The sequence below is a fragment of the Cuculus canorus genome, chromosome 5, assembly GCF_017976375.1.
Source record: "Cuculus canorus isolate bCucCan1 chromosome 5, bCucCan1.pri, whole genome shotgun sequence".
NCBI classification, from domain to species: Eukaryota; Metazoa; Chordata; class Aves; order Cuculiformes; family Cuculidae; genus Cuculus; species Cuculus canorus.
In genome coordinates, this window is record NC_071405.1 from 68,484,925 (window position 1) to 68,512,487 (window position 27,563).

Consider the following 27,563-nt stretch of genomic DNA (forward strand, 5'->3'; position numbering starts at 1 on the left):
CGGTACCCAGAGTGCAGTGTGGAGGGTTCAGATGCTGGGATGCAGCATCGTGGTGTCAGACAGGTTTGAAGGATTCACTGGCGTGAGGAGAACGAGATGAAGATTGTTTAAAGGAAAAAAAATCATGTTCTTAACATTGCATTTTGGGTCCAATTTCAGGCAGGTTAATTAAACGTTGCGTTGAGGGAATGCCTTGCCCTTCTCTGAATTTCCCATGTTGTTTTATTCTCCCCTAAAGCAACTTTTGAGCTTGTAGAGCAGCGTCGTGTTGCGTTCGGATCTCGGGGGGGGCTGTGCTGACAGTTCCCAGTCGGCAGAGAGAGTGGAGATGTTGTGGAGGGAGAGGTCCCGGCGAGAGGAGCAGTCCCAGTTCAGAGACAGGATGGCAGCAACAACTCCGGAACGGAGAGGAGCTGGCAGGGAGACACCTGCCCTGAAATTCCCCGAGGCAGAACGGTTCCACGTGTAAAACACGGAATCACGGCACAGCTTGAATTATTTAACAGAGCAGCGTGGAGGAAGTTCCTCAAACAGTGGTGGAAGAGCGCGATCGTAACGTATAGCGGTGCTTTAGTGCGTACTAGGGAGAAATCCTGCACTGGGTGCTGCAAAATAAAGTCTTGGAAACAATCAGTTATGCCGTTTTGTCCGTGTATCTAGGAACGGTGCCAGCGCTCTCGGAGCAGAGTGACAGCTGAGTGATGCTTTCCCAGACTCAGCCTTCTGCCGCGCAGGAATCGAGCGCGCGGGTTGCATTTATTGAAAATCAGATGAGCGAGGCTGGGGTTTTTTTAAGCCTTGATTAACTCGATTGGCAAAGCGTGCGCTCCGGCTGGAAACAACGACTGTCAAAGCTGTCCTGGGTATATTTTTGACTTGGTTTTTCAGGCTACTTATAGGTACTCCCAGGGCGCTGTTGGCATAGCTGTCACGTAGGCAGCTTTATGTTTAAAGTTCTGATAGGCAATTCTTGGTAAATCCGTGATATTTAATCTATTTACAAAGGGGGGGGTGGTTTTATGGTGAAAGAAGGGCGTTGTGGATGAGATCTTAGGCAGAAATGTTTTGCTGTTCAGGTGGGGAGGCCCTGGCCCAGGGTGCCCAGAGCAGTGGTGGCTGCCCCATCCCTGGAGGGGTTCCAGGCCAGGTTGGATGGGGTTTGGAGCCCCTGATCCCGTGGGAGGTGTCCCTGCCCATGGCAGGGGGTGGGACTGGGTAGGCTTTGAGGTCCCTTTCAACCCAAACCATTCCGTGATTTTATGAAATAGGTGTTCGGTGAGGGCTTTGCGTTTGGAAAGTTCATGTTTACTTTAATTCAAGTGCGTAAACAGACCGTGGCTCTGGACCTGGGTCTGGGCTTGGTGACTCTTTGAGTTGCTGAGGTCAGATCTTGCTTCCTAGATTTATTTTTCGCTCTCACGTTTACTGCTTTTCACTGGGGGCACAATCCGGGAACACGGCTTCTCAGCATCGGGAGTGGGGAAAGGCAATGTCCTTTCCCAGCTGTCGCATGAGTCCCCTGAACAGGAATTTCGAGGAAGCACCTTCCCACTCTACCCCAAACTTCTACCTAATTCCTTTCCTCTGGGATCAAATGTGCTGGCTTTTCCCAGCACGGTGGCTGCTGGATGGAATGGTTTATTCTGAAGGGAAACGTCTTACTGGGGTATATTATGAGGGGAAACATCTTACCAGGGTTTATTCTGAAGGGAAACATCTTACCGGGGTTTATTCTGAAGGGAAATGTCTTACTGGGGTTTATTCTGAAGGGAAACGTCTTCCCGGGCAGGCAGGATTGGAGGGCTCTCCCCGGTGTTTGCGCCAGGTAGGTTTGAATTCTGCTTTCTGCATTTGAAACTTAACAAAGGCGCTTCCCCGCGGTTGGAAAAGTGTCACCAACACCGCCTGGAGAGAGGGTGATGGGAGCCCGGCATTCAGGGAGCGTCTTCCACCCGGGGCTCGGTGCCTGCTTTGGGTGCAGGGAAGGCTCTGCTTTGTTGGGCTTCGGTCGGGCTTTAGTGGTGCAGCAGATATTTCTCTTTTTTCCCCTCTTTTTAATGTTTTTATTTTTTTTAGTCCTTGTGGGGCTGTGGAGAGTGGGAAAACAGCAGGAGAAATGTGATTTTTGGCTTCTGCGCAAAGCGTTTCGGAGCACGGCCACTGGGAAGGTGTGGAACTGGGGAAGGAAGGCGAGGACAGGCACCACCGCGAGGTGGGGACCCTCTCTGCCCGGCGTTAGCAGGGTTGGCTCGCGGTTGTGCAAGCGGGCAGCGCTGCCGGCAGGCACCGCACCCGGCGCGTTCGGCTCCCGGCTTGCCCCCGCTCTCTGACAGGTTCAGCGCTTCTGGTTCAAAGCATCGGGTGGATTTGCAGCGTGAGCTGTAATTTATCGTGGCCACACACGTTTTGCAACACTCAGCGATGAGGCTTTCGCAACGTGGCTGTAATGACTGGCGTTGGGCAGGGAACGGAGCAGAGCGGCTTCACAGCTCCTCTCTTGGCTGTGCCGAAGTTGCCCCAGACCCCTTATCCGAGCCTTTTTGAGGCTCGGGAGCCACGGGCTGCGTCCTCCGGTGCTGTATCCATGTGGGCATTGGGAGGCGTTGGTGATTGCTTGGGGTTGTGTTGGTGAGAGAAAGAAACAAGCGTTTTCTGCGGTCTAATGAGCTCTGGATAAACAGTTTGCTCCGGAACATGTGGATGATGGAGCTTGCGATGGGTCTCCAGAGGAAAATCTGGGCCTGACCCTGGGAAGACGAATTGCAGCTTGCGACGATTACTGCTTTTCTAAATGTTGGAGATGGAAAGGATGCTTCTGCTCGCGGGACTCACGTGGTGTTTGGGTAACTCAGCCTGGGATGGCTGATGCTCGATTTATTCAGATTTCCCAGAGCTCTTGCGGGAGGGGGGGCTTCCTTCATGCAGCGCGTTCCGTAGAGCACCAGGGATTATTCAGCTGTAAAAGCAGCAGGGAGAAGGGAGCCAATCCTCCAGCTACTTACAGTTATAGGGCTGTTGTCATAGTGTAGGCTGTGCCAGTTTAAATGGATACCGTGTCCGGTTCTGAGAACCCCAACATAAGGAAATGGAGCTGTTGGAGCAGGTCCAGAGGAGGCCACGGAGATGATCCGAGGGCTGGAGCAGCTCCTGTCCGAGGCCAGGCTGGGAGAGTTGGGGCTGTTCAGCCTGGAGAAGGGAAGGCTGCGGGGAGACCTTTGAGCAGCTTCCAGGGCTGAAAGGGGCTCCAGGAAAGCTGGGGAGGGACTCTTGATCAGGGAGGGCAGGGATGGGATGAGGGGAACAGTTTTGAGCTGAAAAAGGGGAGATTGAGATGAGATGTTAGGCAGAACTGTTTTGCCGTTCAGGTGGGGAGGCTCTGGCCCAGGGTGCCCTGAGCAGGGGTGGCTGCCCCATCCCTGGAGGGGTTCCAGGCCAGGTTGGATGGGGCTTGGAGCCCCTGATCCAGTGGGAGGTGTCCCTGCCCATGGCATGAGGTCGGACTGGATGGGCTTGGAGGTCCCTTCCAACCCAAACCATTCTATGGTTCTATTATATCCCTTCTTCAAGGGCTGGAAGTTGCTGAAATGATGCCGTTCACAGAGAGGAAGATCCACGTGGTCGTAACTCTTTGAGCATTACTGAAGCACCGAATGGATCGGGAGCTTTAAAAGCTTTCCATTTCTGTGCTGTTGGCATCGTCTGCTTGGCACCAGCGTGTCTCTGTAGTGAGGCTTTGGGAAGGAAACGGTGCTTGAACAGGTGGTCCCAGCCGAGTTCCTTCTGATTTCCTTCGCAGTCGAGTGCTGCAGAGGGAGAGGCAGATGCTGCAGCTGCGTGATGGCAGACAATGCAGATGTTAACGCACTTGCTTATTTTCCTGCTAATGAGGCAGCAACTCTCTTCTGAGTTTGCTGGTTGGGTGGTGGCTTTATTGGAGCAGTGAATTGGACCAGCGAGTGGTCAGATCCGTCTGCTGCTGGCGGGAGCTGAAGGGGAAGGAGGTGGCCGGTGTTGGGTTTAAGGCAAGCCACAGTTGTTTATTCTGGGTTTTCCACCTCTTCTGCCAGAGGCTTGGTCTCTCGTTGGGGACAGGAAAGTAGGATGAGGGTTGGAAGGAAACCACTGGTCTGTATAGCCAGAACCTGTGGTCGTACGGAGATGTTTGCTCCTGCAGACCCCACCAGTTTGGCCACTGGCCGTGGGAGATGTGTAATGGGGTGTATGGGGTCAGACACCCCAAAACGCATCGAGGAGGGTCGAACATCTGGAAGAGCAACGTGCAAACCACGGCAGCTTTCAATTGTGATCTGTCTTTTAGTTAATGCATATATAAGCAAGTCAATTAAAACACATCGGGCTTATTTCAAATAGATAATCTCATTATCAGCTTGATTAAACCATATCAAATGAACAGTTCTTGTAATGCGGGAGCTTTGTTCTAATCACCGCAAAAGCAGCAGCAGCTTTAATTAAGAGCCTCCAAAGTGGCAGAGCGGTGTCAGTCGAGGGGTGTTCCAGCAAATATCTGATTGTGGGGAAGATTGAGCCGCTCCTGGGTTGCTGCTGATATGAAGACCTGCTCTTTGGTGCCAATAAAGGGAATTTGACTATTTAATAGATACCATTAAACGCGAGCAATTGGCCTTTTCCGCGGTTTCAGATGCTCAGACGCAGGCTTAATTAAATCCATTCCAGTATTGGTCAATTAGGCCGACACCTTTAGTGCTCAGAGGTTGGCGTCGCCTGCCTCTGCCCTTTCTTAGTGTTAGACCTACGGCTTCGCATATGACTGTGTGCTCCTTCAGACTGAACGTGGCTCGGTTCCTCACACAGCAGAAATGACCCTGCTGTGGGTCACTGAAACGCAGGAATGCAGAGGCGTGGAACCTTCTCCTAAAAATGGAACGGAAGGGCTAAGTTGGGTTTAGTTTGCTGCAGAGCTCAGGGAGCCGGGCCGTGGCTGGAGGAACTCTCCATGTGGGGCTGTTCCTCTTGGGCCACTTTCTTTAAATGGGCTCAGGGTAGTTTGTAAGGATCTTTGACTTCTTTGGTTGGAAAAGACCTTTGAGATGGAGTCCAACCGTACCTGTCCAGTACTAAACCATCCCTGAGCACCTCGTCTACGTGTCTTAAGTACCTCCAGACATGGTGCCTCATAGGCTCATTGAGGTTGGAAAAGCCCTCTAAGCTCATCCAGTCTGACCATCAGCCTAACCCCACTGTGCCTGCTAAACCATGTCCCATAGGGCCACATCTACACACTTTTTTTTAACCCCTCCAGAGATGGTGACTCCACCTCTGCCTTGGGCAGCTTCTGCCAGGGTTTCACCACTCTGTCAGTAAAGAAATATTTCCCATTATCCAATCTAAATTTCCTCTGGTGCAACTTGAGGCCATTTCTCCTTGTCCTGTCACCTGTTCCTGGGGAGAAGAGCCCAGCACCCACCTCACCACAACCTCCTTTCCAAGAGCTGCAGAGGGCAATGTGGTGTCCACTCAGCTTCCTCTTCTCCAGGCTGAACAGCCCCAGGTCCCTCAGCATGAGGAGTAGCTCCCACTCCTGGGGTGGTCAGGAGCCTTGGATGCCCCCATATCATGAGTAGGTGAGAACACAATCTCCACTGCTGATGTTTGGGTGAAGGCAGTCAGCAGCTTCCTCCATTTCTTCTGGTTTGGATGCTTTCTCTCTCCTTTTCCATGGATACCTCTTGCAATGTCTCCCTCCCACCTCTTGGAGAGAGCCGTCCTCCTCCCAGGGCTGGCATGCCTCATGCCTGGCAAGTTCCCTCTTAGGGTAAATGAGAGCAGGGCCGTTTCCGTCACGTTGTACCTGGATGGGAAAGCCCGGATGTGCTGAAGCTGCCTGACCTGCCAACACCTTCTTTCAGGTGCTGGGTGGTGGTTTGCTCCACCGCGCCTTCGGCAAGGCGGGTCCCGTTCCAGGTGCAGATTCTTATCTCGCGCTTTTTCTATTTCAGTAATTTGTGTCGGTTTGAACAGTTGCTTGACGCAGCATCTCGATGGAAAGGCAGGGATGACGTACAGCTGAGTCATTCTTTTTCCTCCATAAATGTATTATCAGGGCCAACCGTATCCTGGGCCACATCCAAAGAAGCGTGTCCGGCAGGGCCAGGTAGGGAATTCTGCCCCTCTGCTTGGCTCTGATGAGACCCCACCTGGAGCCCTGCATCCAGTTCTGGAATCTCCAACATAAAAAGGATATGGAGCTGTTGGAATGGGTCCAGAGAAGGCCATAGAGATGATCCGAGGGCTGGAGTACAAGGATGAGAAAGTTGGGGTTGTTCAGCCTGGGGAACAGAAGGCTGTGGGGAGACCTTAGAGCAGCTTCCAGGGCTGAAAGAGGCTCCAGGAAAGCTGGGGAGAGGCTACTGGATCAGGAGGGCAGGGATGGGATAAGGGGAATGGTTTGGAGCTGAAAGATGGGAGATGGAGATGAGATCTTAGGCAGAACTGTTTTGCTGTTCAGATGGGGAGACCCTGGCCCAGGTTGCCCATAGCAGTGTGGCTGCCCCATCCCTGGAGGGGTTCCAGGCCAGGTTGGATGGGGCTCGGAGCCCCTGATCCAGTGGGAGGTGTCCCTGCCCATGGCAGGGGTGGGACTGGATGGACTCGGAGGTCCCTTCCAACCCAAACTGTTCCATGATTCTATGACTTGGTTGTTTAATGTCCACAGCTTTTATAAAACACAAGCAGCCGGGTTCTGACCTGCATGGGGATTTGCATTAATTAATCTGTCAATGTTGGCAAATCTTTGCGTAAAAGATGAAGTTTTCTTCTCACCTGAGTAGGTGGACTTCATGTTTTTCTTTGTTTAATGGTTTCAGCAAACGGTGGTGAAACATCCTGCCTGTATCGACACGCGACAGTCCAATACTGGGATGTTTTCCTGCTGGGTGCCCTGCCTTGGGTCAGCTTTAGCAGATTTGATGAGTTTGTGATGTATTAGAAATGACAGTGGTGTAACGGGCAATGCGCTTGGACGAGGAGCTGGGTGGAACATCTTGGCCGGGCCCAGGATGTCCCATCCGCTGCAGCATTCACTGTCACCACCTTGGTTTTAGTTACTGTCATGTTCTATAGCTTGATATTAAACCACATCTCGTTGTGTCCCAGCTCTTAATCCGCATAATTTGCTGTCACCCAGAAAGAACCTGTGATTAGAAACAGGCTTCCCAAATATCTCCCTTTGGGCTGGGTGCGTTGGGAGGAGATGGGTCCCTCCCCGCGGTATTAATAGATGTTTTCTCCTCTCCGTTCCCAGGATTGGACGTTGATCCTATGACGCATGCCCGGAAGAAACAACTTTTCCTTCTGAAGCACCCAGCTGGTTCTGCTGGCCGAACGTCATCACCAGCGGGCAGCAGGAGGATGGACAGGACCGAGTGTGGCGAGCAGAGAGACGGAGGTGCCGCCAAGGCTCCCAGCGGGTTTGTAGGGACGAACAAAAGCAAGGCTTTGCGTGAGGTGCGAAAGACCTACCCGCTGCGGAGACGCCTGCTCCCCTCGGTAAACAAGAAGACCTGCAAAGTGCTCCTCACCAGGCTGGAGGATGTGGCTGGGTCCCTGTCGAAACAAACCCCGAGCTGTAAAAAGAAGGATCTTCCCAGTTGGATGGAGGGTTTGGGACCTGCTTTGTTCTCCGAGCAAGCGGGAGCAGGGAAGAGCGATTCAGCTGGGGAGAAGCACACAATAGCTTATCCAGGGACAGAGCAAGACCTTGATAGCGCTCCTTCAGAGCCAAGGAAGCGCAGGCTGGCCTCGCTCAATGCAGAGGCGGTCAACAACCTCCTTTTTGAACGGGATGATGGCTTATTATCCGGCCGGCGTTGTCGGAGAGACTCTGTTAAAACCGATGGGGAATGCACCGTTAAGAGCCTGCATTGCAAAGCTGGTGACAACTGGCCTGCGCTGGAAAAAACAGCGGTGAAAGCAGGGAAAGGGAAGAAACCACCTGAGCCCAGTCAGAAATGCAATAGCTGTGACCATGCGCTGGATGAGGTCTTTGATGATGGGACTAAGAGGGAGGATGGGGCCATCTCTTACCACCCCACCCCAAAGAGACTGGCCAGCCTGAATGCCGTGGCCTTTCTGAAGCTGACCCATGAGAAAGACCAACCCGTGAAGCAGAGGAGTAAATCGGACGGAGAGGGCAAGTCCGAGAACCACTGTTCGAAATCCACGCTCAAATGGGCCAAAGCCAGTAGGAAGAATTGCGTCAAAGCCAAGAAGGAGATGGCCAGCTTGAAAATGGAAGGTCAGCGCGACTGGCGAGGGCTTCCTCTAGGGAAAGGCGAGCAGCGGGACTCCTCTCGGCTCTACGGGGCGGTGGAACCCGTCCCCTATGAGTCTCTGTCTAGCTCCTACGCCAGCACGGAGGGTTTCTACCACAGACTGCCTTTGCTGATGGGTGGGCAAGCTTCCATGAAGCCTGAATATGGAAGACCTGGAGAGAAATCCCCGACCCCCAAGCAGGAATTTCATCAGCCTTCCTTTCCCGTGCAGCAATTCCCTCCTTTGCCTGTGCCGGGCAATCACACGGATTGTGGATGTCTCTATGAATCCTCGGATCTGACTCCCTTGAACGGGTTTTACCTTTATTATGGCCAAAGTGGATACCGTGGCTACTCTCCCTGCTCCGTTTACCCCAAGGATGAGCTGTCGCAGGCGGCTACCTGCGAGGGCCTCTTGGTCTCGCCCAGTTCTTTGCCATCGGGTGCTCCTTTCCAGCCGCTCCACTGGTGTAACTCTCCGTACTGTTGTGGAGAAGGAACGGCGGTGAACAGTTACAGCGTCTGCAGCATCGTACACGTGCCGGAGGGCAGGATTAGCAGCGTGCACGCAGGACGGAACGGCTACCCCTACAAAATGCCTTTTGCAGCAGGTAAGGTGCAAAGCAAATGGTGTTCCTAGGAGAAGAGGGCTGGCTCGGGCAAAGGGATCGCGTTGCCAGGAGGCAAACTCGCTCCACACGCTTGGCAGCCGAACGGCAGCTCGGAAAGAATCCGCCTTTCACCTCCCCTTCCCCCAGTTTTAGCCCGGAGGGTTTTTTCCCACTGAAAGGTCTTATTGGTGTGGAAAGCGTAGAATCGGTGAAAGGGTTTGGGCAGCGAGAAGGTGACTCACGGCTTGTCATGCCGGAGCTCACCGCTTCCCTTTGATCTGTGTAAAACGCTGGGGTTTTGGTTCCTACACGCTCTGCGAGGCTTCTCCCATCCTGCGTGCCGCGCTCCTCGCCGCGCTCAGCAGAGATCTAAAGCGCTTGGAGCTGAGTTATTCCTCCCTTCCCAAAAGCTCACGCTTGGAACAGAAGCCTCCGTGCAGAGCAGAGTGGGGTTGTTCAGCCTGGAGAAGAGAAGGCTGTAAGGAAACCTTAGAGCAGCTTCCAGGGCTGAAAGGGGCTCCAGGAAAGCTCTCGATCAGGGAGTGCACGGGCAGGACAAGGGGGAGTGAGTTTACACTGAAAGATTGTTGTACGATTGAGCTCAAGAACATGTGGTTGAAGTATTCCCCGTGTTCGCTCTGGCCTCGGTGCTCCGCGTGCTTGCCGGATCGCTCTGTGACGCATTCCTGTCTGACAGTCGTGTGCAGCGCCCCGAGGTCACGTCAGTCGGCTTTGTCCCCGAGATCCTGCAGGCTGGAACCTCCAACGTTGTGCAGCCAGAAGGATGCGGGCGACGCAAACCGAGCGTGGTTGGGATTCAAGTCCTCCCTGTGGGCTCGGTGGTTCCTCACGGAGCTGGCCGGGGGCCACAAGGGCTCTGTGGATGTGTTTAATAACGGTGCCGAAACCTTCCCTGGTGAGAATTCCTTCCTGTGAACAGCTTTGATTTGAAAGATGACAGCATCGGGATAATTTAGACTTCGTTTTGAAGTGCAAAAGGTTTTCTCCCAGAATATTAGCAGGCACTTAGGCTTAGGAGCTGATTTTTGGATATGTGCACAGCTCTGGAATCTGGTCCTTCCCTGGAGTGGGTAATTTAAGGAACGAAAGGAGTGCTTTGGCTGGAAGCAGCAGCTCCCATCCGAGAGCACGGCTATGAGGATCCAGCTTGGTGTGTCGTGTCCTGGTGTTCTGTCTTATTTGGTGTGGTTGAGGTGCTCATATGGAAATATGACTTCAGTGGAGACCCGGGAGAAGCTTCGTGGAATCATGGAACAGTTTGGGTTGGAAGGGACCTCAAAGCCCATCCAGTCCCACCCCTGCCATGGGCAGGGACACCTCCCACTGGATCAGGGGCTCCAAGCCCCATCCAACCTGGCCTGGAACCCCTCCAGGGATGGGGCAGCCACCACTGCTCTGGGCACCCTGGGCCAGGGCCTCCCCGCCTGAACAGGGAAACATTTCTGCCTAAGATCTCATCTCCATCTCCCCTCTTGCAGCTGAAAACTGTTCCCCCTTGTCCTATCACTCCAGGGCCTTGTAAAAAGGCCCTCCCCAGTTTTCCTGGAGCCCCTTTCAGCCCTGGAAGCTGCTCTAAGGTGTCCCCACAGCCTTCCCTTCTCCAGGCTAAACAACTGCAACTCTCCCAGCCTGGCCTCGGACGGGAGGTTCTCCAGCCCTCGGATCATCTCTGTGGCCTCCTCTGGACTATAAAGCTCCGTCCCGCTTTAGCTGAAGCTCAAAATCTGCTTTTGTAAGCAAACTGCTGGAGAGGTGATTCAGTGCTCTGCAAGTCCCGTGCTGTCCAAGGCTGGGCAGGAGACGTGCGGTCCCATCCTGCTGGCTCAGCTCGCTGAGGGAGCTGCTGCTCACAGTCAGCAGCAACAGCAATGGTCCTGGTAGCCCTCGCTCTCACGGTTCAGCAGCGGCTTGAGGTTCCAGGGGCAGAGGAGCAGTAATTCCTGTTATTGCCAAGGGATCTCACTGGAGCTTGGTGATTTGGGGTGGTTTTCCCCTTTTGGGTTGTCTCACAGCAGTGCTGTCCCACAGACCTGCTGGGACATGCTCCAGCCTGGAGCATCTCCAGGCACTCTCCCTTTCGGCCAACCCGAAACCGTGTTTTCTGCTTTAGGGAATGGGCTGCGTTGTGTGTGGATCTGGAGCATCAGCCTTCCTGCTGATGGGGGGTAATCCAAACCCAACTCGCACTCCGGTCGGACACGCTGGTCCGGGTCGAGGGCTGGTTTTGTGACTCCTGGAGCGCTGTGAAGTGTTAGGGATGCTGCCAAGATGCAGCGTCAGTCTTGTTGTGGTCAGTGCCTCTGCTTCAGGGACTCAGCTTTGCTGAAGGCAGCAGTGTGCATCATCTTCTGAGGTTTTGTTCCATGTGGCTTCATGTTTTAGGAGTTCATTTGAAGGCTCTTCTCAATTTTCCCTGAACTATAGAGTTCAGCTTTTTGACAGAAGCCAACTCCTTCTGCCAGTGTGGTTTAATCATTCCCATCATTTCAATAAGCCTTTTTATTCCTTTTATACACTGGAACCACTTTGGACGTGGGTCAGCCGGTGGTGTATTCCTGGCTGGAGTTACCTGGGGGGATTTTGGGCGGGTTTGTTGTAGCGTTGTGTCATTGGCAGCAGCGTTCGGGAGCATCACCAGCTTAGAAATATCCTTGCTTTTAGAACCCAGTGACAGGGCAAAATGAAGTTACAACGTGAAGATTCACTGCTATGATGCGATAAAGGGATTTTCAGGGGAGTTTGAGATAGAATCATAGAATCATTGGGTTGGAAAAAACCTTTGAGATCATCGATTCCAACCGTCCCTGTCCACTACTAAATCATATCCCTAAGCACCTCATCTACCCACCTTTTAAACCCCTCCAGGGTTGGTGACTCCACCACCTCCCGGGGCAGCCTCTGCCAGTGCTTGAGAACCTTGTCTGTGAAGAAATCCTTCCTAATGTCCAATCTAAACCGCCCCTGATGCAGCTCGAGGCCATTCCCTCTTGTCCCATCACTTAACACTTGGGAGCAGAGCCCAGCACCCACCTCACCACAACCTCCTTTCAGGCAGTTGTGGAGAGCAATGAGGTCTCCCCTCAGCCTCCTCTTCTCCAGGCTAAACAACCCCAGGTCCCTCAGCCGCTCCTCGTAAGACTTGTTCTCCAGCCTCTTCCCCAGCTTTGCTGCTCTTCTCTGGACACGCTCCAGGACCTCAGTGTAAGCCTTGATTCTGTCAGTGTCTCATATTTCAAATGAGATCCATGTCTCTCTTTTTTCTCTCTCTTAGAAGGCTGCAAGTCCCTGGACCAGCTGAACCTCACGATCCCCGTGGCCGGGCACCCCGCGTCGCCTGCCCACCCGCTCTCAGGATGCCCCGTACCCAGCGTGCCACCAGCTGCAGAACCCGTTCCTCACCTGCAGACCCCCAACTCTGACCCGCAGACTATGGCCCGGGAATGTCCACAAAGCTCCAAGCCTCCCAGCGGCTCCAAATCGGGTCTCCGGAATACCACGGGCTGTCTCCACGCCTCCGACAGCAAAGCAACGGGAGGTCATTCCCACCCAAAGCAGCAACGCATTAGCAGGAGGAGAGCTACCAATGGCTGGATTCCGGTCGGCACGGCCTGCGAGAAGGCTGTCTATGTTGTGGTAGGTGTCTGGAGCGCTGGTTCTTGTGTGTGTAGGGCTGTACCCATCCATGCACCTTCAGGAGACTCAGATCATAGAATCATAGAGGCCTTTTCCAACCTTAGTGATTCTAAGATCATCCAACCCCACCGTGCTGACTAAACCGTGTCCCCATGTGCCACGGCCGCACATGTTTGAACGCCTCCAGGGATGGGGATGCCACTGCTGCCCTGGGCAGCCTCTGCCAGGGCTTCACCTCTCTGTCAGTAAAGAAATTTTTCCTAACTTCCAGATCATGAAGGCTTGAGAGGGTTTTGGGTCTTGCTTCACGGTAGAGATGCTCCCTGCATGCCATCTAGAACCTCTTGGGCGGACTTGGAGCAGCAAATGGTGCCTTTTGTTTTGAGGCCAAGCTGCTGTTGGCTTTGTTTTTCTTGTGCGCCCTGATTTTACCTTGCGCAGGCGGTTTGGAAAGGAAGGAGAACCTGCTGCTCCTGTACCAGCATCAGCTGAAACACCAGTGGTGGTGAATGCTCCTTCAGCATTTGCAAGGGTGTGAGTCTGTCCTGCAGAGAGGTCGTCCTCCAGCTTCTTCCTCCTAGGTCAGGCAAACCTGTTTGAGAAGATGAGGGATGTTTTAGCCATGTTGTAAGGAGCAGATGGCTAAAAGTATCTCTTGTAGGGTGGTTCTTCTTGATGGTGACTGCAGCTCAGCAGGGATCTCCCAGAGAGCACAGGGTACTCAGGCAGTGTCCTGGCTTCCAGGTGGAGTTTTCCTAGCACCCGATATCCCCCTTCTTGTGCCTTATCTGGTGGCACAGGCAGTCACTCCTTCAAGGATTCCTTGTCTGCACATCCCCATCCGTTGTGTTCGGGGGTGGAGGTTGGCTCCTGTAAGACAGATCTGCCAGAAAACTTAATTAACACCATTAAAGTTCACTTTAATTGAGACAGGAGGCAACATCCTTCATGTTATTAAAACACAAGAGATATGGACCTGAAATCAGGGGCCCCATGGGCTGACTGTGAAGGTGGGACAGGGCGTTGGACTGCGGTAGTAAATGCCGGCAGAGAGGGGAGATGAGGTCCAGGCAGACCCAGCCATGCTGCCACTTGGGGCTGGGGCATCATAGAATTGTGGAATGGTTTGTGTTGGAAGGGACCTCAGAGCCCATCCAGTCCCACCTGGATCAGGGGCTCCAAGCCCCATCCAACCTGGCCTGGAACCCCTCCAGGGATGGGGCAGCCACCACTGCTCTGGGCACCCTGGGCCAGGGCCTCCCCACCTGAACAGCAAAACAGTTCTGCCTAAGATCTCATCTGAATCTCCCCTCTTTCAGCTGAAAACCGTTCCCCTCATCCCATCCCTGCCCTCCCTGATCCAGAGCCCCTCCCCAGCTTTCCTGGAGCCCCTTTCAGCTCTGGAAGCTGCTCTAAGGTCTCCCCCACAGCCTTCTCTTCTCCAGGCTGAACATCCCCAGCTCTCAGCCTGGCCTCGTACGGGAGGTTCTCCAGCCTTCAGATCATCTCTGTGGCCTCCTCTGGACTCTCCAGCCCCTCGGTGTCCTTGAGATGCTAAGAGCATTGCCCAGGATGGGTTTGCAGCCCCATCTCCTGGGGCTTCTGTACATGTCCCAAGGGCTGTGTGAGTACAAAGCCAATGGAAGCCATGGTTGGGCCTCTCGCATCCCTCGCTTGACGCTGGTGCCTGGAAAGGAGCAGCACAGCATTAATCTCCTTAATTCCTGGCGTGCGGTGCTTTGGATCGTGCCTGGGCGATCTGGCGTGAGGTTAAACCCAGCCTGCTCGGGCATCCCAAAATGAGTTACTGGAGCAAAAATTAAACAGAATTACCCCCCAGTTCCTGGTCCCAAAGCGATCCTTTAATGATCTCGGAAGGTACAAAGGAGATGTTGGCAATCCCGCTGAGGAAAGCTTTGTGCTGCCACCTCCCTGCTGCTCCCTGCCCTCTTCACATGCGATGTTTCATGTTTTATTTGTTCTCTCACAATGTTTGCATCAGAGAAATCAAGGAAGCACAGAATGGGTTGGGTTAGAAGGGACCTTAAAGCCCATCCAGTTCCAACCCCATGCCGTGGGCAGGGAATCCGTAGTGTTCAGAACAGGCCTGCTCTCCGTGCCGTTGAATAGGAAGGCAGTGCGCACCTTCACTGGCGGATAATCCAGTGACTTCCCTGAAGGTTGCTCTTTTCCCTGCAGAATTGAAGGAGCAGTCAGTTTGTAAATTGAAACGAGGGCATTAATGTCAGAAATAGGTGCTTTCGTTACCCTTGCTGTCCCGCGGGGAGCTGCTCCTCACTAGCAGCACAAGACAAAGGGCTGTGCGTGGCTTTCTTCAGAAGGATGGTCCACCTGCGAGCTGTGAATACCGGGATGAACTTTCTTCACCTCTGAAATCCCTGCCCATAGGAGAAGTCATCATTTGACCTGATCTTTGTTGTTATAAACCAGCCTGGGGGGAATAGGAGTGCCGTGAGTGGTCTTATCCTCTCAGAGATCTTTTGGAGTGGAAGCACTGAGTAGGCTTAAAGTGAGGTTTTAATCTGCAGCAGGAGCAAAGGAGTCTTGGATCGGGGCAGGAAATGGTAAAGGAGCTCTTTGCTCAGGTTTTGTTTTCTGTGTGTTCTCGTGGTGCAGAACGAACCGGAGCCAGCTGTTCGCAAGAGCTACCAGGCTGTGGAGAGAGACGGGGAGATCATCCGGGTGCGAGACACCGTCCTCTTGAAATCTGGACCCCGGAAGAAGTCTATGCCATACGTTGCGAAGATATCGGCGCTGTGGGAAGACCCCAAAACAGGTACTGTGCCCAGAGAGTGGGTATCGCTCTGGGTGTGACGGTGAGGTGAGCTGGATCTCGGGAAAGCTGCAGGGTTGTCAGGATTCTCCACCGCTGCCAGGCTCAGTGATGGAGAGGAAGAGATGAGCTCTGTGGCTTTCGTTCAGGTTCTTCCGGGAACTGAAATCTCTTTAATCACCAGCGTGGAACTGGTAATCAGAGTCTTCCTGGTCATGAAAGCACAGAATATCTGCCAAGAGCCCCTCTTAGCAACAATCTCCTTTATTATTTCATTGCAACAAATGTCTCGGGAGCTGCTGTTTGCTCTGATGCTCCTTCCAGCTGGGAGCTGAGGTGGAGCACGGGCTTATCTGCTGGGGCTTTTGATGGGACTGCAGAGAGGGGGTGAAGGGAGCAGTGTGGGCTTTACAGTCTTGTGTCTGACCAGCGATGCTGGAGCCAGGGAAGCTCTGCCAAGTGTTGTAAAGTACAGAGCTTGCTTAGAACTAAAGAAAACTTTGTGTAGAAGAAGCGATCGACTTGTGGTGAGGCCCATCTTGGTCATGGAATCATAGACTGGATTGGGTTGGAAGGGACCTCAAAGATCACAGAATCGTGGAATGGTTTGGGTTGGAAGGGACCCAAACCAATCCACTTCCACCCTCTGCCACGAACCAGGATGCACATCATCCTACAACAGTGGTTCTGGCATTAATGCTGTGAGTCCCAAACTCTGGGTGAGCCCATGGTCTGAATGGATCCTTTTTTTAGGTGAAAACACTTTATTTTTATATCCTTTTGGGGGGTGGGTTTTGTGCGTAACTGCTCTCTGTGCGACAGCGTAAAGGGAATAGCAGGGGCAAGGGTGTAATGGAAGAGCAGCGTGCCTGCCTTCGTATGGCTGCTTGCTGTAACAAAAGGACACCCAGTTCAGCATGAAATATTCATCACGGCACAGCTGCCTCGATGTGCGCTGTGGGAACGACAGGGATGGAGCCGGAGGAGGAAGGGAGATGATCCGAGTGGGAAAACACTAGGAGGCTTGACGTGTTGTACTGCATCTCCTTGCAGGGGAGCTGATGATGAGCCTGCTGTGGTACTACAGACCCGAGCACACGCAGGGCGGCCGCAACCCCAGTATGCACCAGGTGAGCATCCGACCACGGGAGCCAGGCAGCCGTGTCCGGCCCTGTCTCTGTGGGAAGAGGGGATTGACCTGAACATCTCCCCGTGTTCCAGGGTGGCTTCAAGCTGCTGGTTGAGGTGAAACGGAGCTGCCTCTTGGCTGTGATGCAGACGTGTTGGGTGGTCGTGTCCTGTACGTGGGCTTTTCCCCAATTTGTTGCCGCGTGTAGACACTCTGGGCTGTAACAGAAGCTGCTGTGCTCTTTGTGTGGCCACATCCGTGGAGTTTTATTGTTTGTTCCTTTAATGTGAGAAAATCCTGTGCACTAAGTGAGAAGTTTTGAGCCTCAGGAGTAGGGAAAAGTGAACTTACATGGAATCGAGAGCAGCCGCCTTTCTCAGAGGGCATCTAACTCAAAAGCAGTGGGACCAGCAGGGCAAGGGAGGGGATTCTGCCCCTCTGCTCTGCGCTGGTGAGACCCACCTGGAGCCCTGACTCCAATTCTGGAGTTCTCAGCATAAGAAGGAGAGGAAACTGTTAGAATTGGTCCAGAGGAGGCCATGGAGATGATCCGAGGGCTGGAGCACCTCTTGTACAAGGCCAGGCTGAGAGAGTTGGGGTTGTTCAGCCTAGAGAAAAGAACGTTATGGGGACACCTTAGAGCAGCATCCAGGACTGAAAGGGGCTTCAGGAAAGCTGGGAAGAGACCTTCCACAAGAGCCTGGAGTGATAGGATGAGGGGAATGGCTTTAAATCAGAAGGAGTAAGATTGAGATGAGATCTTGGGGAGAAATGTTTTGCTGTTCAGGTGGGGAGGCCCTGGCCCAGGTTGCCCAGAGCAGTGGTGGCTGCCCCATCCCTGGAGGGGTTCCAGGCCAGGTTGGACGGGGCTCGGAGCCCCTGATCCAGTGGGAGATGTCCCTGCCCAGGGCAGGAGGTGGGACTGGATGGGCTCTGAGGTCCCTTTCAACCCAAACCGTTCCATGATTCTAATTCACCCAGGAAGGCGCAGCTCGATGCAGCAGCTCCTGCTGTGGTTCCTCAGGGCATCACGTCATGCGCTGCTCTTTATCAGAAACTCCTTAATCTGTTGCTTAAACTATAGAAACCCATTCGGTTTGTGCAAAAACATGGGTGCCTCGTCCTTCCCTATGTGGGTTTGCCATGAGGATTAACGGCTGATGCGGAGATGTTGTGCCAGGGTAATAACGTTAGGGAAAACGTGTGAATCATTATGAGTTCACACTGTGTTGGGTGACAGATCAAGCTGTTTTTGAGCTGGGAACAGAGAATTTACTGCTGTTTTCAACCCAACAAAATACTTGGCACGTTTTAAGTGTTTTAAATAAAAGGGAAGGCGGTAGGTGAGAGGAGGGAAGAGCTGGGGAATTGTACCTGCCCGGCTCGCGGGGCGCAGGGGAGTTTCTAATCCAAAATGTGATGCCTTGTAGTTTTCTGATCCATAAATGAATTATAGAATCATGGAATGGTTTGGGTCGGAAGGGACCTCAGAGCCCATCCAGTTACAAACCTCCTGCCCTGGGCAGGGACACCTCCCACTGGATCAGGGGCTCCAAGCCCCATCCAACCTGGCCTGGAACCCCTCCAGGGATGGGGCAGCCACCACTGCTCCGGGCAGCCTGGGCCAGGGCCTCCCCACCCTCACAGCAAGATCTCGTCTCAATCTTACTCCTTCTGATTTAAAGCCATTCCCCTCATCCTATCACTCCAGGCTCTTGTGAAAGGTCCCTTCCCAGCTTTCCTGGAGCCCCTTTCAGTCCTGGAAGCTGCTCTAAGGTCTCCCCACAGCCTTCTCTTCTCCAGGCTGAACAACCCCAACTCTCTCAGCCTGGCCTCGTACGGGAGGTGCTCCAGCCCTTGGTCATCTCTGTGGTCCTCCACATTTAACAGCTTGGTTAGGCATAACAATTGCAGCGTGATTTGTGGAGCTCACCAGGAATAGGTCCCAAAACACCTGGACAGTGTCTGGATGATGTGGAATAGCGGCTCTCAGGAGTCTCAGCAGTGATCACGGTTTTGTAGGCACCCTTTATGATGGTGGGTGAAGGTGTTGAGCCAGTCCTGCCTCCCCGGGGCTCCTGGCCAGCTGGGTGACCTCTTCCTCCCTTCTCCTGCAGAATGAGATCTTTGCATCCCGGCATCAGGACGAGAACAGCGTGGCCTGCATCGAGGAGAAGTGCTACGTGCTGACCTTTGCAGAGTACTGCAGGTAGGTGGTGCTCTGGACCTGCGGCTGCTCCCAGGCCTTCCCTGTCTCCAGCTGCTCTCACTCTTCTCGTTTCCAACCATGTCCCAGCCCTACAGACCTTGGTCTAGCTGGTCTGGGTGGATGGCACTCACTCCACGTACAGGTTTGGTAGAATAGTAGAATCATGGAATCGTTAAGGTTGGAAAGACCTCTCAGCTCATCCAGTCCAACCATCAGCCCAACCCCACCGTGCCTGCAAAACCGTGGCCCAAAGAAACCACGGCTACACGTACAGCAGGCTGTGAGTGCATCTTCCAATCCACATTCATTCCATGTCTGTTTTGGGTGTTAGAGGTGCTTTAGGGGGCTCACAAACATTTGGACTTGTATGACCATCCCATGCATCCATCCTGGTGGTACCAGGGGCCGTAACCAGCCAGAAAGCCACTGATGTCCTCCTGCCAGCGCTGCTGGATGCTGGTGTGCGTGTTCACTGATCTGGGTGTGTTGGCAGCAGTGACCAAGGCTTTTACTGGGAAGCTCCTGCTGATTGACTTGGAACTTGGTCAGTAAGAACTTCCACGCGTCCAGATTCAAGGCTGCCATCCCTTGGTGCAGGGGTGTGCAGGGCACAGTGGAAATAGGGGTTGAATGGACACACAGCTCTGTTATGTGTTTGAAATCTCCAGTTTTCATAGAATCATGGAATCATTTGTGTTGGAAGGGACCTCCAAGCCCATCCAGTCCCACCCCCTGCCATGGGCAGGGACACCTCCCACTGGATCAGGGGCTCCAAGCCCCATCCAACCTGGCCTGGAACCCCTCCAGGGATGGGGCAGCCACCACTGCTCTGGGCAACCTGTTGACTTTTCCCTGTTGAGCGTGCAGTCTCGCTGCTGTGGGGGTGTTTAAGCCCTCACGCCCGCTTCGTATTCCTCCCACTCCCAGCCTTGGGCTCCACTGTTGGAATTTCTAAACCCAAACTCTGTTACAAACTCTTTATAAGCTGAATTTTATTCTTTCATTTCAGAACTCTAGAACAAACCCCAAATAACCAAAACCAGCAAAAAAACCACCCCTAAGCTCTGGATCCACACAGCCCATTTCCTTTCCAACAGCCCAGTGTTCTGGAATAGGTGTTGGCAGGAATGTGTTTGTGCTGTTGCGGGTAAGGTCATCTTTGGAAGATGTTCCTGAAGGCATCCTGAATTCCTTGGTGGCCTAAGTGACAGCCTGATGCATAAGTCTTTTTGGGGGCTAATTAGATAAAAATGAGGCTGAAGTAGTAAAGGTGAGGTGGGTTAGTTGCAGTCGTCTTCCTTACTGCACATAATCCTCCAGTACAGGAACAACCTCCTGTGCGGTGCTTCCTGCAGGTCAGGTGGGATCCAAAGCCAGAGCTACCTCACATCGTCCTCTTGGGCAAAGCTTCCTTCTTCTCTGTACTTCTTGTCTTCCCTTCCACCCCTTATCCTCGGGCAACTGCTACTGTGGCTTCTGGTGAGGTGGACCGACCCTGGCAATGGAAGCCAAGCCGAGCCCATGCCAACTCTTCTCGTGTCGTTGCCTTGCAGATTTTGTGCCTTGGCAAAGCGTCGCGTCGAAGGGATCCCAGGCAGGAAAACCATCATGGTTCCTCCGTCAGAAGAGTACTCCACACCTCTGCACCGCAAGGTGCCCGAGGACACTGACCCCGAGCTGGTTTTCCTCTGTCGTCACGTCTACGACTTCCGACACGGGCGCATCCTGAAGAACCCACAGTAGCACCGCTTCGCAGTCGGACGAGTGGCAACAGAGGAGCCGGTGGTCTGGGACATCCCTGCACTCGCCACCATTTCACCTTGTGCTGCTGGCAGGTGAGAGCGCCCAGCGCTCGTTCCTCGGACTGCGAAGTGGATCCCTGCGGAGCAAGGCAGCGGTTGAAAGCACAGCACTTCGTTAAATGCATAAATGAAAATATATACGTATAAAATAAATATATGTATATAGATATAGGTACGTGCATATGTAAATCTATATCTATATATGTATCTAGAGATGCATCTATGGGGAGGGGATCGCGGGGATAAAAGCCAGTAAACTGAATCCAGAGCCATCGTTGGTGGGAATGGTGGGAAGGCGCAGGAGGGGTGCGTTGGGATGTGTCAAGCTATGACCGTTCTGTGGTTTCCGTGCCCTGATGTGAAGGGTGAGGCTCGAGCCCAGTTCCTTGGCAGAGCCTCCTTGATCCCATGGGACAGACTGGGAGGATTCCCGGGAGTCAGAGCTTCTCTGAAATACAGCTGTGGCTTTGGGAGCTGCCTGGATGCGGAGTGGCCTTGTATTGCGCTTGAATAGGCTTTGCTCCACCAGGAGAAGAGGTGATCCCGGTTTTCCCTCACCCTCCTCTTCCCCTCTCCTGCTTTCTGCTTTTCACTGCCTGGACTTGGGCTTGGAAATTCTCTCCATCGCAGAGCAGAGCAGGAGCCGGCAGGATCGTAGGCGTCGCACCCAGTGCCGTGTTAGGAAGAGCTGTGCCCCGGCGCAGGTGCCCTGACCTCGCCACGAAGGATCTCGTGCCCCAGGAGGCCCCGTGCCCGTGGGCACACGTCGCTGTGAAGCGGATAGCGCACGGAGGGGGCTTTGCGGGCGAGGACAGTGTTCTCTCCTCTGTTCCGAGTGTTGCTCTTCCTCCAATGGCTTAGGGGGCTGCAGAGATAGAAGTGGGTTTACTCTTTCTTCCCGGTTTGTTTTCCTGTGGCATTGTTCACCGCCCCTCAAACCCAGACGTCTTCAGTGGAAAGAGGCAGGAGGGTGAAATGGCAAACACTTTCTTGAGTGCTTGGGGCTTTTTTCAGTCCCCCCTCCCCATATGTGAGCGTCCTGGCGTGGGCGGACCTTGAAGCCATCAGCGATGCTGTCCCAGCCTCATCCCGACCTCAGAGCCAGCTCGCCAAAGTGGCTTTGTGGCTCCTGAAAGGGAGTGAGTGTTGGGAAAGGTTCGTGTCGACCGATGCGACTCGAGCCCCACAGATATTGTTGCCTCTTGCCTTATGTGTGTAGATCCTAGACAGATGCTCGTTTATCTTCACGCAAGCCAAGTTCGCTCCAAAGCAAACCAAAGGCCAGCGTAACATCCACTGGGTCGCTCGCACCGAGCTGGGAATCCGTTCCTAGATTGCACTGACGGCAAGAAGAACCGGCATCATCTCAGCCCACGTTCCTGCTGGCTGAAGTTGCTCATTGAAACGAGGGATCTGTGTTTTTCCAGTCTTTTGGGGCTTCGGAACTCGTGTTCAGTGGTAGAAGTATTCATCCTGCTTTAATGTTGTCCTGTCAGTGGAAGCAGCGTGACCTGTTGTTGCGGTGGGACTGGAGGGCTTGTTGGCTTGCTCCGACGGCGGCGTGGTGGGACCAGAGGGCTTTCTCCAACGAGAGAAAACACCACAGCATCAAATCTGTGACGCAGAAACAGTTCCTGCAGTTCTCCAGAGCTTCGCTCTCCATACCAAAGAGGAGAACGTGTCTACAAGACAACTGGAGAGGAGCACCACCACCACGGGCAAACAGGGCACATGTCTCCGGACGATTCCTGCTTGGTGTTGCAGAGGATGTTGGAAAAGCCCTGTTTATTCCTGCCTGCGTAGCCCAGGGGAGGACACCCAGCTCCAGGAGGTCTGATCCCAGGTGTGCGCGTGGGAATTAGCAGGTGAAGCGTTTGATCTCATTTATACCTCAAGCTCCTGTTTGTGTCAAAGCGATTACTCCGATTTCTCCTTAACCGTTAGCTCGGGCACTGGAGTCTCTTGGAATGACACGGTTGGGCTGCCGGTGCGGTGGTGCTGTAGCAGGATGGGAGTCGGGAGCGTTTCGGTGCTCTCCGTGGAAGTATCGGAGAGAGCGGTCGCTGCTGATGGGAGGGACCATCAGTGGCTCCGCTCCTGAGCAGAGGGGAGGAGGGTGCGGGAGAAGCGGGGCTGATCCTTCCCATGGTGAAAGAGGGGATTTGGGATCAGAGCTGCTCCTGCCCATGGTGAAAGAGGGGATTTGGGATCAGAGCTGCTCCTGCCCATGGTGAAAGAGGGGATTTGGGATCAGAGCTGCTCCTGCCTATGGTGAAAGAGGAGATTTGGGATCAGAGCTGCTCCTGCCTATGGTGAAAGAGGAGATTTGGGATCACAGCTGCTCCTGCCCATGGTGAAAGAGGGGATTTGGGATCAGAGCTGCTCCTGCCTATGGTGAAAGAGGAGATTTGGGATCAGAGCTGCTCCTGCCCATGGTGAAAGAGGGGATTTGGGATCAGAGCTGCTCCTGCCCATGGTGAAAGAGGGGATTTGGGATCAGAGCTGCTCCTGCTCACTGCAAAAGGAGGTAGGAGAAGTGGGGCTGCTTCTGCTCGTGGCAAAAGGAGGACTGGAGAAGCAGAGCCGCTCTTGCTTTTGGCAAAAGAGGGGATTGGGAAGCGGGGTGGCTCCTGACCATGGCAAAAGAGGGGATTGGGCCTGCGTGGCCGGGGCAGAGCAGCTGGAGGGAGGGGATCAGAGCAACCCGCAGTGGGGTGAAGGTGACGGGCAGCCCTTGGTGCCCACCCCTGAGGCCCCCAAGCCACCTGCAGCCACCATCCTCCTGCAGAAGTGCCACCAGACGCAGGATGCTTGAAGAGCATCACTGCAGAGTCAGGGAAGGGTACGGAACCCAGCCTTGGAAACCACAGGAACACGCCGAACCCCCTCCCTCTGACCCCTGTCCCCTCGCTCCCACCTTTGTCCTGGCTCCTCTCCAGAGAGGAGCGACGTCGGACTGGGTGCGGAATGGCCCCTGTCTGGAAAGGACAAATCCTGCCCCTTCTCCTGGTAGGACCTGCTTCAGGCCAAGACCGTTGTTAAGATCCATGTGGTTGCGGATGCTGTTGTGCAGACAGCATGTAAATGAATGGAAATGTCTTATCCATAAGGAGAATATTTCATGCTTTTTTAATCTATTAGATATGGAAATATTTTTTGAAACTGAAAAAAAAATGCAGCCGGTAGAATTTAAATTGAGACGTTAAGACATGTAAAATATATTTTAGTTGATAATTTTTGTAAAAATGCACTTTTTTTGTGTCTCTTCCCTGGTTTCCCAGATCTGTATTTCAGTGTTTACAGATGGAATGAGAACATTCCCGATGCCCTCCTCCTGTGAGAAAGAGATATTAGAAGTAATTCTTAAAAAAAAAAAATAAATTTGACAAAATGGTATTGATTTAGAAAACCAACCCGTGCCGCGCTCTTCTCTTCGCGAACCTTCCCGTCGGGACCGTTGGGATGAGGGAGTCATGGAGTCAGAGGATCCTTTGGTTGGAAAAGACCTTTGAGAGCATCGAGTCCAACTGTACCTGCCCAAGGTATGGTTGGACCTTCTCAAGCAGCCCCAGGTGGGAGCAGACGTGGGTGCTTGGGATAAGCGACCCCGTGGCGTCTGCCAAGAGCCGAGCGGGTGAAGGAGGATCAGCCCGGGCTGACGTTCCTGCTCCGCTCCTGCAGCTGGAGCGTTTCTGTCTCTGCCTTTTGGGCAGGGAAGGTGTTGGTGGCAAAGCCCGGCTCCACGAGGCTCGGTGCGTCCACCCTGCTTTGGGATCTCTGCGAGGAGGCGGTTGAAATGGTGCCTTTTGGAAAAGCATCGTCTCCTTGGAGCGCTGGCTCGGGAGGGCAGCCGAGTCCTGGCTCCAGGACACTCAGTGCCGTCACGGACATCCCAGCGGCAGAGAGGAGCCCGGGTGGGAGCAAGAGCAGGGAGGAGTGAAATAAGCAGCTTAAATTCATGCCGTGGGATCAGAGGGCTGGGATTGAGCCCTGCTCGTGGCTCCTCCAGGGCTGTCTCAGGCTCTGTGTGATTGCTCCACGAGCAGAGACTCCTTCAGGGTCTGTGGGGATTGACCACCTGTCAGGAAACCTCTCCGTAAGGATAAAACAGCTCCGCGGAGCTTCGCACACAGCTGGGATCGGGGTCCAGCCCTGCTGGTGTGCCCCCTTGTCTGGTTTCTGCAGCACCAACCCAACCCTGGGTGATCCCCAGCTGCTTCCCGGTTGCCGGAAAAGGCTCCTCTTGGGCTCTCGGGATCATCACTCCCTGTTGGGATGGTGTTTGCCTTCCCGGGGCTGTGGCCTCTCTTCTCCTGGTGTTGCCTGTGCTCGTGCTGGGAATGCTCAGCGGGAGAGGTCCCACGGCTGGATGGGCTGATGGGGTGTCCGGGATTCACCCTGGGACCACGGTGACCTCGGTACGGGATGGGTGCCCTTCCTATGGCGCTGAGCATCCACACGCGGGTGGGCACCAAGGGGCGGAAGGCAGGGTTTGGCTCTTGGGTGGCCCTTGGAATTGGCTGCTCCTACAAATAGTGTCCTGTATCCATTGGAGCCAGATCCTTGTGCTCCTGGGGAGGGAGAGAAGGAGATCTGGGAGCAGGAAGAAGCAGCAATGCCTGTTACCGATCTGAATTAGCACCTGATTAGAGAGGGGAGCGTGGCTTGTGGGGTGAACGCCGACGGGCTGAGTGTGGCCACCGCATCCCCAACACGCCGGGATCCCAGGCTGACGGCTCCTTGATCCAGGAGCAGCGCGGCAGCAGGACCAGGCTTTGCAGCCACCTTCACTCCCACATCACCTTGAACAGGAGATGCTGAGGCTCTCCAGCCTCCCAGCTCCACGCTGCTTTAATCTCACCCCTTCCCAGCCCCACCCGCATTGTGGGCTGCTTGTATTCAATTCCTGGTTGGATTTCTTCATGGAATTGAGCGGGGGGGGGGGCTGCTAGAGGACTTTTGCTTTTTCCCATCCCATTTAATGAGGAGCCTGGTTGCAGCACAGCTCCTCACAGGGAAGTGCCGGCAGGTTCGGCACAAATCTGGAGAAGCGGATAAAAATGGAAGAATTCAGGTTGGAAAAGGAAACTGTCCTCACAGGGAAGAGTGTGAAGCTGGGAATGATCTTCCCAAAGGGAGTGAGGAGCTCGTCTTGTGACATTTAGACTTGCAAGCCAGGGTGGGCTCAGCGGGAGTGCTATTCCTGACCCCAGAGCCTTGGATTTTTGCTGCATTTAATGCACTTCGGCTGCTCCGAGGCCAGGAATGGGGTGGAAACCTCTGCCCCGTGGCGCCTGGCGAGCTTCGGAGCTTCCCCGGCCTGAGACGGGCTCTCCTAGGGATCGATTACAAACAAAACCGAGGAAAAGCTTCTCCCTCCTGGCTCTTCCCGCCCGGCGAGCCGTCCGCAGAAGGATAATCTGTGGCGGACTGAAAAGTTGGGATTAATGTCAAACAAAATTGGATTTGCTGTTGAAATCTGCTACCCGAGGGAGCTGCACGGAGCTGTATCCAGCGCTCCGGTCGCCAACACTCAGCCAACTCCTGCTCTTCTACCGCGGCTGCTGCGGATGTTCTGCCACCGTGTTGGGGTCCCACCGGCCTCGGAGGTGATGCAGGGAGGCGAATCCCACACCGTCTGCGCCGGCTGAGGATCTCGTGGTGGCTCCGTGGCTGTTGGAGGTAACTGGTAGAGCCAGGCTGCCCTGTCCCCTCTCCCCTCACTTCCACGTCCGATGTCTGGAGGTGACAGAGCATCACCAGCTCTGCAGGATCCACAGGGAGAAGGTAGCACTGAGGGGCTGGGAAGGAGCAGTCAAGGCTGCAGGTGCCATAAGAGGCTTTGGATGAGCCTTGGGCACTGGGATGAGCACTGTGCATGGGTGGGAGCTGTTCAGAAGTGCATCCCAAGCTTTGGGAATTCAGCCCTTGGAGAAGCAGGGGATGGTGGGGCTGTGGTTTCCTGCAGCCTCAGGGGTGCCGGTGCAGCTCCTCACTCTGCAGCTCGATGCTTCCTTTTGGAGCAGCTCCTTTGGCCGGGGAAGCTGCCAGACGGGCTCCCGGCACGTGGTGCCACGGGGGCTTTCCCGGGAGCTTCTCCCCTCCCCATATCTCCCAGCCGAGCAAACCCAAAGTGGCGTTCAGGACTCGCTCCGGTTGCCGAAGCGTTTTCCCACCCGGCGCCAAAGCCACGAGCTCCTGCTTACACTGAACAGCTGCTTTAATGCCCCTAATTATAATTGACTGTAATTGTGCCAAACTTCACCCCAGCCAAGAGACAGGAGCAATTTGGATTGTCACATTAACGTGATGGAGCGCTCAGCCGCTCTCCCGGCTCGCTCACTATAAAGCAGCTGCTGATGGATGAGCCGTGAGGTTCCTCACGTCGTGGGGGCAGGATTGGCCCCCGGCAGGGCTGCTGCCACCCAGGAGAAGGGTCACACGTCCCCACCTTACCTGCTCGTCCCAAGGAGCTGAAGCATGCTTGATTCCACATTTTAACTCTTCCCTTCTCACTCCATTGACACAGTCAAAAGGTTTGCAACGGAAAGGAAAGCAATGAGGGCAAAATCAGGGGAGGGGGGGAGAAATCATAGAAACCCAGAATGGTTTGGGTTGGAAGGGACCTTAAAGCCCATCCAGTTCCAACCCACTCATCCCATCCCTGCCCTTCCTGATCCAGAGCCCCTCCCCAGCTTTCCCAGAGCCCCTTTCAGCCCTGGAAGCTGCTCTAAGGTCTCCCCACAGCCTTCCCTTCTCCAGGCTGAACAGCCCCAACTCTCCCAGCCTGGCCTCGGACAGGAGCTGCTCAGCCCTCGGATCATCTCCATGTGCTCCCTGTGCTGAGCACTCCAGAGCTGGACACAGGGCTCCAGGTGGGTCTCTCAGAGCGGAGCAGAGGGGCAGGATCCCCTCCCTCCCTGCTGGTCCCACTGCTCCGGATGCAGCCCAGGACACGGGTGGTTTCTGGGCTGCAAACATTCATCTCTGGCTCCTGTGGAGCTTCTCCTCCCCCAGCACCCCCAGCCCTTCTCCCTGGGCTGCTCCCACTCCATTCTCCAGCCGGGGTTTGT

General features: G+C 54.2%; 1 protein-coding gene across 1 annotated transcript in view; it reads left to right on the forward strand.

Annotated features, from left to right (window-relative positions):
• BAHD1 (bromo adjacent homology domain containing 1) overlaps positions 1-23,855 on the forward strand; it is a 36,549-nt gene extending 12,694 nt beyond the window's left edge. Inside the window, exons 2-7 of the mRNA XM_054067114.1 lie at positions 7,283-8,902; positions 12,195-12,556; positions 15,194-15,353; positions 16,404-16,480; positions 18,597-18,688; positions 20,242-23,855. Coding sequence (XP_053923089.1) covers positions 7,300-8,902; positions 12,195-12,556; positions 15,194-15,353; positions 16,404-16,480; positions 18,597-18,688; positions 20,242-20,431 — 2,484 coding nt within the window. The 5' untranslated portion in view covers positions 7,283-7,299 and the 3' untranslated portion in view covers positions 20,432-23,855. The remainder of the gene's footprint in view (positions 1-7,282; positions 8,903-12,194; positions 12,557-15,193; positions 15,354-16,403; positions 16,481-18,596; positions 18,689-20,241) is intronic.
• Positions 23,856-27,563: the final 3,708 nt, after the last annotated feature.